The sequence below is a fragment of the Arachis hypogaea genome, chromosome 11 (assembly GCF_003086295.3).
Source record: "Arachis hypogaea cultivar Tifrunner chromosome 11, arahy.Tifrunner.gnm2.J5K5, whole genome shotgun sequence".
Taxonomy (NCBI): domain Eukaryota; kingdom Viridiplantae; phylum Streptophyta; class Magnoliopsida; order Fabales; family Fabaceae; genus Arachis; species Arachis hypogaea.
In genome coordinates this window covers 8,926,828-8,938,970 of record NC_092046.1, presented here as the reverse complement: position 1 = coordinate 8,938,970, position 12,143 = coordinate 8,926,828, and the positions used below count along the sequence as shown (strand labels likewise).

The 12,143-nt window shown below is 29.8% G+C and overlaps 1 protein-coding gene across 1 annotated transcript; it reads right to left on the bottom strand.

Annotated features, from left to right (window-relative positions):
* Positions 1–6,233: 6,233 nt before the first annotated feature.
* Positions 6,234–8,379, bottom strand: LOC112720155 (cytochrome P450 71D10). The gene is made up of 2 exons (XM_025770997.3): positions 7,372–8,379; positions 6,234–6,994 (listed from the first exon to the last, which is right to left on the bottom strand). Exons 1-2 carry the CDS (start codon positions 8,266–8,268, stop codon positions 6,371–6,373), a joined length of 1,521 nt encoding a protein of 506 aa, XP_025626782.1. The 5' UTR covers positions 8,269–8,379; the 3' UTR covers positions 6,234–6,370.
* Between the last annotated feature and the right edge of the window lie 3,764 nt (positions 8,380–12,143).

Sequence of the window (12,143 nt, the reverse complement as noted above, 5' to 3'; positions counted from 1 at the left end):
GGAATTCATTGTCAATGGATATGTCGACTCAAACTTTGCAGGTGATCTTGATAAACGAAAATCTACTACAGGCTATGTGTTTACACTTGCAGGAGGAGCTGTGAGCTGGCTATCTAAATCACAGACTATTGTAGCTTTATCTACTACAAAAGCTGAATATATGGCAGCTACACAAGCATGTAAGGAAGCTATTTGGATCCAAAGGTTGATAGAAGAACTCGGGCACAAACAACGAAAGATTTCTGTGTATTGTGACAGTCAGAGTGCTTTGCACATTGCAAAGAATCTTGCCTTTCATTCAAGAACGAAACACATTGGAGTACAATATCACTTTGTTCGGAAAGTAGTAGAAGAAGGAAGTGTTGATATGCAGAAGATTCACACTAAAGATAACCTAGCAGATGCCATGACAAAACCAATCAACACAGAAAAGTTTGAATGGTGTAGATCCTCAAACAGCCTATAGAATACATGAGCAACATGAATTTTGAAAATTTATTAAAATTAGCTTTAAGTGGGAGATTGTGAAAATTAGTAAAGCTAATTTTAGAAAATAAATAAATAAATAAATAATAGCTAAATAAAATGAAAGATAATAAACAATCTTAGTTTATAACCTTAGAATTTTAATGGTTGAAAAAGAGAAGAATTATATACCTCTAATTGACAGATGGTTCATGTTGAAGAGACTCACCTATAAATTGAGTTTTTCTTTAATTCATTTCAATCAAGTCATTTAAATAGAATAACATAATATTTCTTTGAGTAGTTTTCTCCTATATATAGAGAGAAGTGTGTTCTTCTTTTATCAAGAGACAGTGTTATTGTAATCTCCTTGTGATAGAAAGAAGTTATAATTCTCAAAGAAAGTTATTCAATTGTTTTCATATTTTATACAAATTTCTAATTTTTTATCTCTATATTTTGCTGTGTCATTTGTCTGGTACCTAACAATTATGTATTTTATAATTAAATTGTTATTAGTTTTTTTATAAAATACATTAATTTTAAACTATTTACTTTAAAAATATTTTATAATTTATCTTATATTAAATATATAAACGAATATTTTTTAAAAATTTATATTTTTAAAAAAATAATTAAAAATATTTAATTAAAAATTTTAATCTCTTATAAAAATTCAATTATAATTTTTTAAAATATAATACTTATACCAGAGTAGAAACTTTTCTTGATGGAGGGATATTGTGCTTTGAGTCCAATTTACAACGGCTGATTAACCATTTATTTCACAGTAATTAACGACTATTAAAAAAACTTAAAATTAAGAATGATTTTAAAATAAATTAAACCTTCTCCTTCACTTTTTAAAAAATATTCAAATAAATTAATAAGAGGTAAATATAAATTCAGTGTGGAAAAGAATCTGACACTGATAAAATAATACTTAATTTTTGTTATTAATAAAATAGTTCTTGAATAATTTTAAAGTTTAACAAACGCGCCCTCAAATTCACTGAAGCATATCTTCACGAGAAGGACCATCAAATTTTATTGATATGACATATCTCTTTAGGTAATTATTAAATTGTCCTTTATAATTAATTTAAAAATGAAAAATTCCTAATTTTTTACTAAACTGAAAAATATGTCTCAACCTTTTCTCTCACTACCGTCTATCACCTTCTTCCTTTTTCATTGTCGTCTGTCACCTTCCTCCTCTCTCATTGCCGTCTGTCACCTTCTTCTCTTAAAAAATTATTATCCCTTAAAAAAAGAGAACTATTTTAAATAAATAAATATAATATAATATTATTATTAAGCCAAATTTGGTATATTAGGGGAGGCTTCTAATTCACTAGCAAAGGAGTAGTTTTTATTTAAAATTTGAATTAAGCCTGAATTATAGGATGTGCTATGTGCAGAAACAGTTATCAACAAAAAGCGTCAAAGTAGGGTGCAAAACGGTCGTCAAGGAAACAAGTGCGGATGATTATTCAAATTTAAAAACTGACGCAGATCATTATAGGAATAACTGTCAGTTGACATTAGATTTGTCTATAAATAGAGTTTTGAGCAAACATTGTAGGGAGTTCAGTTCTTTTAGAAAATATTTAGAAAACTCAAAACGTTCTCAACCCCTTGGCATCATAGAGTAAAATTGGGAATCTTAAGTAATTCTTCTGAACTCAAACACTTGTAATTTGTTTCTTTCCAGTTTTTATTAATAAAATTTCTATATTTTTACTTCTTCCTCTCTTTTACGTTTATGTTTCTCTCTTCATCTTCTCTTTAATTTTTTGTTTGTTTTAATTTTTGTAATTTACTTTGCCTCCGGCATCTCACATTTTTTTCGTTTATTTGTTACTTTTAATCCTTTTTTATTCTTATTCACGATACAATTGCGACACTGAGATACCCACGTTTTATTTTAAACATTAACAAAATTTGAGTAAAATAAATTGGAACGCTCGGTGGGACATTGTCAATAGATTGTAATTTGTCAAAAGAAAAAATCAGGAGTTTTGAATTTGCATGTGGTTACGTAATGAGAAGATTGTGTTTCCAGATACTAAGAAATCAGCGTCAGTTGACATGTCAAATACATCTGTAATATCTTCTTCTACTTCTAGCGATGAGACTAGAGGAAATGAGTCCGAGAATTCTCCCGTGATTTCAAACGTAGAGCCTACCTTGCTGTCAGTGAGACATGATGGCGTTGGCCATGCCCATCCAAAGTTAAATGCAACTCACATAAATAACATGGGGTGGCCGCCTTAAGGCTTGCCACTGGGGTATGTCCCCCCATGGTGACACAAGGATTGCATGTGCCTCTCTACTCAACTTTTCAAAATCCTCTTTATCAGAATCCATATGACATGTCAAATGTACCTATTTATGAGGTGTCAGGTTCACATATATCACAACAAAATTTTTCACACGCTGTTAACACAGAAAATAACAGTGCATCTAATTCTACTACACCCACTGTTACTAGGATAGAAAATTTTAGGTCTGTGTTTCCTGACATGTCAAGAGCAATGCCTGTTAATCAACCTAGTCAAACCGTTGAATTTTTAGTATATATTAGGCAACAGATGGATGAAAGCCACCATGATTTAGTAAACATGTTAATTCATCAAATAATGGTGACCATTTTAAATTCTCTTTTAAAAAATACAAACACTAGAATTGAACAATTAAATAGGCAAGTTAATAGAATTGCTACTGTAGTAAATTTAGAAGAAAATGATAACCATGGTTTAAGACTTGATAATGTCAACCAAAATGGTGGAGCAATTCTTAATTACGACGTTCATATGCCTAGACATGGTCAAAATGCTGATGATATGTTAGAAAGACTTAGACAAAACAACTTAGGAGGCATTTTCATCTAGCTAGGAACGTTGAACAAGTTTTAAACCGTTTGGAATTTAATGTTGGTTATTTAAATAGGCCATATTTCGTGTCCACTTTTCCTGAATGTGTCCAACAAGCAGAGCTTTCAAGGGGTTGGAAAATTCTAAAATCCCTTATAAAATTTTCTGGAGAAGAAATAGTAGAGCATATTGCTCGATATACTGTTAAAATTAGGGAAGCAGTTTCTAATGAATATCTCAAGATGAGATATTTTTCTTCTTCTTTAGCAAAAAATACATTTATATGATTTTCTAACCTAAAGCCAAATTTAATTCACTCTTGGATGCAATTAGAAAAAGAGTTTCATAAATAATTTTTTCGTAGTGAATTAAGAATTAGTTTAAGTGATTTATTCTCCATCAAACGCAATGTAAGAGAATCAATTGATAAATATTTGGCTAGATTCAAAAACATGAGAAATAGATGTTTTACTCCAGTTCCAGACTCTGAAGTTATCAAAATGGCCATAAATGGATTAGAATTTGGAATTAGAAAAAAGTTTATAAATCAACACTATCATGACTTAACTCAACTTACTGAAAATGTTAGACAAATTGAACAGTTAAAAGTTGAGAAAGAAACAAAGTATAAAGAGATGATAAAAGAACTCTCATTAAATAAGCCATATAGAGGATGATCGAAACGAAATTTCTAAAGTATAAGATATATGACTTCTCTGCAAATAAGAGGTAATTTTGATAAAAAAAAAAAATATATGACAAGAATGATCTCATCTTCTTTGTTTTTCTATCATCTTTCATTTTTTTCTCATTCTTATCTTTATTTTTTCTTTTCTCTTTTTTCTCTTCCTTCTCTGTTTCTCTATATTTTTTCTCTTTCTTATTCATCCTAATCTTCTGTGTCTTTTCTTTCTCATTTTTCTTATCTTTTAAATTCCTATGTCTTTCTTGTCTTTTAGCTCTAACTATTTTATTTATCTTGTTATGGTTTTATTAAAAAAAAATCAAGTTTAAAAGTATGGAACAAAAAAAATCTCTCATTGACATTTGGGTATATAATAAGTACAAAGCCTAATTGATAGAAATTCTATTGAGTTTATTAGCGCTTAGAGTCAAAACTATTAGAATGTCAGTGAAAAGATTTTATAGGATTAGAAATTTTATCAAATTTAATTGACACCTAGAACTTAACATATTAAAGAAATGACTTCATGGAGTTAAGATTCTGTTACTTCTGAAGTTAGAAAAATTGTGTCAATTAATAATGTCAATTGGAATAATGAAAGAGTATGTGTCAAAAGCTCTCAAGTAAAATGTCAAAGGTTAAGACAAAGGTCAATTGACACGCATTTAATATGCTGAAATTAGAACAGATACCATTTGACACACTTAAAAACTTTATACAGAAGAATAAACTCTATTGACAGTTTAATTATTAATGTAAAAGCTTTATAGGCTTAAAAATTCTGTTAAGTTTATTACTAATGGACATTCAATTTGTCAAGCAGATATGTGTCTAAAGTGTCAATTGATTCTCGGTGTCAAAAATAAGATAAATGTCACTAAACAACTAAGTTTTCTCACTTTCAATCATTGCATATCTTCAAGTGAGAAATCTTGGGGGCATCTTGTTAGGCAAAAAATTATTATTCCTTCAAAAAAACAAAGAGTTATTTTAATCAACGTTCTGAAAACTGGTTCGGACCGGCCGATCGAACCGGTTAAACCGTAAACCGCTGCAAAAAACACCACCAATTTTAAAAACCGCAATTGAACCGTCGAATTGGCCGGAAACTGGTCGGTCGAATCGAACCGTGAACCGGCTGATTTTTTTATAAGGAACAAAACGCTGTCGTTTCATTATGCTACACACTAACTAGCCCTACCCAAACTCCATCGTCCAGACTCTAGAATCGAATCCAGATCCAGAACGTGCCTCTGCCTTAGTGCCTCTCTCACACTCAGTCTAGGGCTCCTCTCTGCACACTAACTTAAAAAAATTTGGAGTACACAAATCGGACAATCCGATTTGTGTACTCCAATTTTTTTTTATTTTTTAAACACAAATTGGAGGGTCCGATTTGTGTACCCTAAATTTTTTTAATTTTTTAAACACAAATCGGAGGTCCGATTTATGTATCTCCCATAATTTTAAAAAATATAAAAAACTACAATATTAAAGTATATGACTCATCCTACTTCCATATCTAAACTTTTTAGCCTTATTCCGAAGAGTCAGTATATTAAACAACGTATAGTTAATGAATAAAAAAAAATAGAATACATTTTTATTCTTTTATAAATTAAAATTATAATTGATATAATGATATACACTATCTACTTATATCTTTCAATTTGTTGAACATAAACTATGAAGGAACTTAAAATTAAGAAAAATATAAAGAAATGTATTAATAAACAACTCTTAATAAACAAAATTTTTATGCAAGTAAAATCAAATATAAATTAATTTTTAAGTATCTTTCCGAGTAATCCTATTTAACATTTTTCTATTTCGTTATTTTCAATATCACTTACCTTAATTTGATGCTATAATTGATTTTCAAATATATTTACTAGTATTTATATTTAATATTTTTCCATCTCTTTATTTTTAATATTATTTATCATAGTAGATCAAGATTTCTAAAATAAAAAAATTAGTAAAATAATAAAATAATGAATTAATCACTCTTAAATTAAAATAATAGAGCACATATTTTATAAAAATTATAAAATTAATGGTGATTAATCTCTTATTTTACCACTTTACCAACTTCTTCGTTTTAGAAGATCTAAATTTTATCAAAGACTAAACTTAAGTTAAATTTCATCCAATCCAATCCAATATAATGACTATTTCTGTGTTTTGTAAGACTATCAAAGTGAACGTGAGGAACTAAAAATTTTCATATATTCTTTTTAAATAAAATTAGACACATACTAAGCCTCTGTACATATATGACCAGCCATGTTATAAGATGTGACTAACATAAATCATAAGAATATGATTTCATTGCATTGTGATCCTAATTAGCAGAAGAGTAATGATACACAGAAGGAATCAGGTACAAATCATGTTTTCTTCTGATGGACAATCCAAATGATTCAGACATGTCAAGATCTTCATGCTTCTCGCCATTTGGAAGCTTCCAATCAAAATGAAAAAGCAAATTTGCAAGTATGAGTTCAACACTAGCAACCCCAAATGTGATTCCAGGACAAATCCTTCTCCCAGCACCAAATGGAATGAACTCAAAATCTGCACCTTTGAAATCAACAGAACCATCAATGAACCTTTCTGGATCAAACTTCTCAGCTTCCTTCCAGTATCTTGGGTCCCTCCCAATTCCCCAAGCATTAACAACGACCCTGCTCTTAGCCGGGATTTCATAACCATTGATTTCGCATCTCTCGCTGCATTCTCTTGGCAGTAATAAAGGAACAGGAGCATGGAGGCGTAGTGTTTCTTTGATTACTGATTTTAAGTAGTGGAGTTCATGGAGGTTGGCTTCGTCGACACACCCTCTTGAATCAAAGACTCTTCTTACCTCAGCTTGTGCTCTTTCCATCACGCTTGGGTTCTTGATAAGTTCTGACATCGACCACTCTAATGTTTTCGCTGAGGTGCCGCTTCCGGCAGCAAAGATGTCCTGGAAAAAGAAAAAAAAAAAAAAAAGAAATTCAACTTTTTCATTGCACAACTTTTCTAACTAACTCAACTAACATGATCACTGAAGTTCCACAAATATTCCTCTAATAAATACTCTCTAGCAAGTAAGAACCATTCTTAATTTTAAAATTTTAGATGGATTTAACGTTAGTCAATCCACTAAAGTTTTATCTTTAGATTTAAAACATCAAGAGAAGCTTTTATAGGACCAAAATTAACTAAAATCTAGATCTTTTTAGGATATTTTCGAGTCTTTACCAGATGTGTCAACTCTTTTTAACTCTTAAAAATTAATATCTTTAATAAAAAAAAATTAAAACATAAATATAATGTAAATTCTTATCTCAAAATACTAACCAAAATTGTTGCTTTGATAACATTGTCAGATAGAGGGTGCTCAAGGTTGCTATGCTTCTGAAGCTTTAATAAGACATCAACAATATCCTCCGTTGACTTTTCATTCATTTCCTTTCTTTCCTTGTGATTTCTCACAATCTTCTCAAGGATCCTATCCACTTCTTGATGAATCCTCTCTGCTTTTGATCTTAACCCTGTCACAACACTAAGCATTCCAATTGAAGGATACAAATCAGCCAAAGAGAAACCAGAAACAACTTTCAACACATCCTTCATAACTTGTATGAACGCTTCTTGATCCGTTGACTTTTCCCCAAAGGCCACTCTTGATGTTAATCCATATGACACAGAATATATAACGTTGCTGAAATTAATGATAGACCCATGATTGGAACTTAAATCCTTAACAAGATTCGATGCTTCTTGTTCCCTGATTGATCGAAACGATTCAACTCGCTTCGGTGTTAATAGCTCAAAAGTACAAATCTTCCTCATCTGCCTCCAATAGCTTCCATAAGGTGAAAAACTCATTCCCTTAGAACCATATGTTATAACATCAATAGCTAGATTGTGAGGCCTATTTGCAAATATTATGTCATGTGTTCTCATAACTTCTTTGGCCATTTCAGGTGAAGAAACAACTATGGTTGAGAGTGAGCCTAGTTTTATGTGCATAAGAGGGCCATATTCTTGTGCTAATTTTGTTAGGCCACGGTGAGGCATAGAACTAAGTTGGTGTATGTTTCCTATGAAGGGTAGTTTAGATGGTCCTGGTGGCAATTTTGAGTTTTGTGGCTTCGGTTTTGATCTTGAAAATATGATAAACACCACCGTGAACAAGAAAAGAAAGAAGGACAAGGTGGAATTTGAAGAAAGATAGTGGAGAACAAACTCCATGATTGGAAAGGAAGAATAGCTTTTGGTTAGATATGTCAGATTATGGTACTGAAGTATATGTGGACATTTAGTTTTGTTTGGATAATAAGAGGAAACAAGAGTAAAGAAAATAGAAAGAAAGAAAATGAAAAAAATTGAAAATAAATGGAAAATTTTTTTTATTGTTTGGATGGAAAAAAAATTAATGTATAAAATAATAAATTTATTTTTGTTATAAAATAAAATATAAATATTGTTATTTATTTATTTTTTTATTGTATTTTATAAATATTACAAAAATTATAATTTTATATATTTGGTTTAAATTATTTATCTAATAAATAATGTTTAAATATGAATCTATATTACAATAATATATTAGAACTATTAAAACCAAGTTTATATTAATAATTAGTAGAGTAGAGTATTATTTTAGTCATAACTTTTGGATTAAATTATAATTTAGCCATTAACGTTTTAAACATTTTATTTCTGTTTCAAAAGTTTTAAATAGGTTTAATGTTGTCTTACTGTTAAATTTATATGAATAGTTAACAGAATAAATAATGTGGACGTTAACAATATTATTAGTAGGTCATATCTTCTGAAGTAACAGACTTGGTTCACAAGATTCAGGAGCTTTTATCTCGTCCTTGGCTTGTTTACGTTGAATGGGTGTCCCGAGAAGCAAATAGAGCTGTGGATTGGATGGCTAAATATGGTGCCAAGAGTAACTCTAATCATGTTATTTGGTCTGAGCCTAGTGTTGATCTCCAACGAATCATCCGCTCGGATTTAGAATAGTTTTTGCTTTGTTTCTTTCCTTGTTTAGTCACCAAAAAAAAGTAGGTCATATCTTTTTCATTGTATTAGAAGAATATAATTAAAACCTTCTCGTAACACTTTGTCTTCTCAATCTTCTTGTAAAAAAAATTCCTAAATTCTATCAATCAAGTATCAACACTTAAAATTTTATGTTATTTATGTACTGAAATCAAACGTTATTATTTTTAAATATGCTAATTATTTGTGTCAAATTTAACAGTGGGACAACATTGAACTCATTTAAAAAAATTTTCGGTTAAAATAAAACGTTTAAAATTTTTTATGATTAAAATAGAATGTTTAAAAGAATTAAGACTTGATTCAAATATTAAAGATTAAAATAATACTTTATTATAATTAATAATAACAATATAATATAACTAAGAGTGATATTTTATATAAAAGACAACATTTTTTTGGTGAGACTAAAAAAAATTCATTTTTCTGTTATAATATTGGTAAATGTCATGGTGCCTATCACTTTGTACCTAAGTTACTAAAAAAGGTAAATAAATAATATTTAATAAATTTTACATGATTTACTTTTTATTTTAAATATTTTATTTTTTACTTTAAAAGGAAAGTTAGACAATTTAGACACCATAGAACTCACCTTTAATATTTAAGCAAAAGAAAATATTTTTTATTATTTTATTTTTTCCCAAACCAAAAAATATATTAATGTTGGGAAAGTAAGGATTTATTTTTGAGTCCTGCTAGGGAGCCAATGGCTTATTTGTACAATGGACTATATGAGTTACAAAATGAATATCACCCATAATAACCATCCGGGTATTAGGGATAATAAACATCTCATGTCATAAAACCACTCATCCTAAAAGCTTAAGCTGATTTTGGGGTTCACCAAGGATCAAATTCTTGACCTTTTGGATCTAGAACTCTAATACCATGTCATGATACCACTCATCCCAGAAGCTTACGCTGATGGAAAAAGGTAACACTAATGGTTATATCTCTAATACTTCCTAAACCTCCATTGTAAGCATCGTACAAATATTCTATTGGCTCTCCATACTTTCCCTTTATTTTTTGTTTTTCGTTACAAGGGGAATCTACCTTCCCTGCAGGGAGACATTAGGGATGGAAAATTCGTAGGGTAAAGTACTAAATTAGTCCCCTACGTTTGGGTGTAATTCTGTTTTGAACCTTAAAGTTTAAAGTGTCCTATTTGAATCCAAAAATGTTTCATTTAGCTTCAATGTAGTCCCGCTGTGAGGTCAAAGTTAAATAATTAACAAAATACCCTACATAACAACAAGATCGATAATCTGGAAAAAAAAATATAAGCTCCAGAGGCACAAAATTAACCGTGGATGCATCAATACATTTATTTATCATTTTCCTTAGTTCTATAGAAAATATTTCATTTAAATTGTAAGAAAAATGATAGAGTATTTGGTAGACGCAACCAAACTTAATACAACATGGCGACCATGCGGTATCGGTGGCATCAGCCGTGTCAGACTGAGAAGCTTTAGCTCTACTGTTCTTTTGGGGAGAGTGCGTTCAGATGGTGACAGAGTGCATTGAGGAAGGGGGTTAGCGTTTAAAGGGGGAACGGAGTAGGATTCGTCGGATTTGGGGCTTATATTCTGGATAATGAATTAATTACAAATTTCATCTAACATTTTTGGGTGGACATTTCAGCATTCTTCTCATCGAAAACATGCTCCGGCAAGTCTAGGCATATGTTTTTCAAGTTTTAAAGTCATGTAAGGACTACTTTGTCAATTAAAACAGTCTGGTGTTATTTTATCAGTTGCAAAATCTTTCCGGTCTTGATTCAGTATTTACCTAAACCGACTTATATATACTTAAAAAGATGTTTAATTACTTTGTTGGTTTCTATCGTTTCGTAAAATTTTGAATTAGGTCTCTATACTTTTTTTTTCCTTTTAATTGAGTCCTTGCACCAATTTAATTTTTAATTTGGGTCCCTATACTTTGTTTTCCTTCTCATTGGGTCCCTGTACCAATTTCTTTTGTTTTAATTAGATGCCTATACAATTAAGCCAACTACTGAACCAACTATTGGAGCAACATAAATATGATTCCCAACACATATTTCAAATCAAGGAAGGCCCTACTCAGAGGGACTTGCTTTGTTTTCATTATAATCAATAAAATTTTAACATCTGGCACTTAAATTAAAAAAAATTAAATAATATGGTATTAATATAATAACTAATAACGTTACATAATATGTTATCAATAAAGGGTTGGTCTTCATCTTATTATATACCAACTTATTTAACTTTACGTATATAATTAAATATTACGATTATTTATAAATTAAATATGATTTAAGTATTTAATTTAGTTATTTGAAAAATTATATTAAATAATTAAATTATATTTGATTATTAATAATTATAATAATTAATATAAGTAATTAAATTAATATTGTATATTAATTATATTATTATATTAAATTAGCTGTTGTAAAACTAGCCGTTGCAAAATTAGCCGTTAGAAACTAGCCGTTACTATGTTACCGTTATTATTAACAAATTAATATTTTGTTACTCTATATAATCACTTAGATACACTTCTATTCTCACACTTTCTACTACTCTTTTTCATCTTCTTCCAAGTTTACAAAATCAAAGTTCTGCTAATATTATTTTTTTGTTCGAAAGAATGGATCCAAACCAACTCAACTCTTTCTTCAATTACTTACAAAACTTTCCTCAAATTCCAAATACCCAACAATCTCAAACCTCAAACTCTCAAGTTCCAAATCAAAACTTCACACTACTGAATACATTTCAAAATCCAAATCCACAAAATATTTCTAATTTCAATTTTCAAGCTCCTTATAATAATCAATTTCCTATATTCCAACCGCAAAATTAAAATTCACAAACACCACATTTTCTATTTTCATCCATATTTAACCTCTCTATCGGAAATGTTTCTCCAACTTCCTTACCGTTTCCAACTCAATTCAGTGCATCAAGACATAACTCATCTGGTGTTGGTGGCTCTTCTAACCCATCCTCTCAGACTCCTATACAATCTAGTCCAAATTCGCAATATTCAGATTTTAC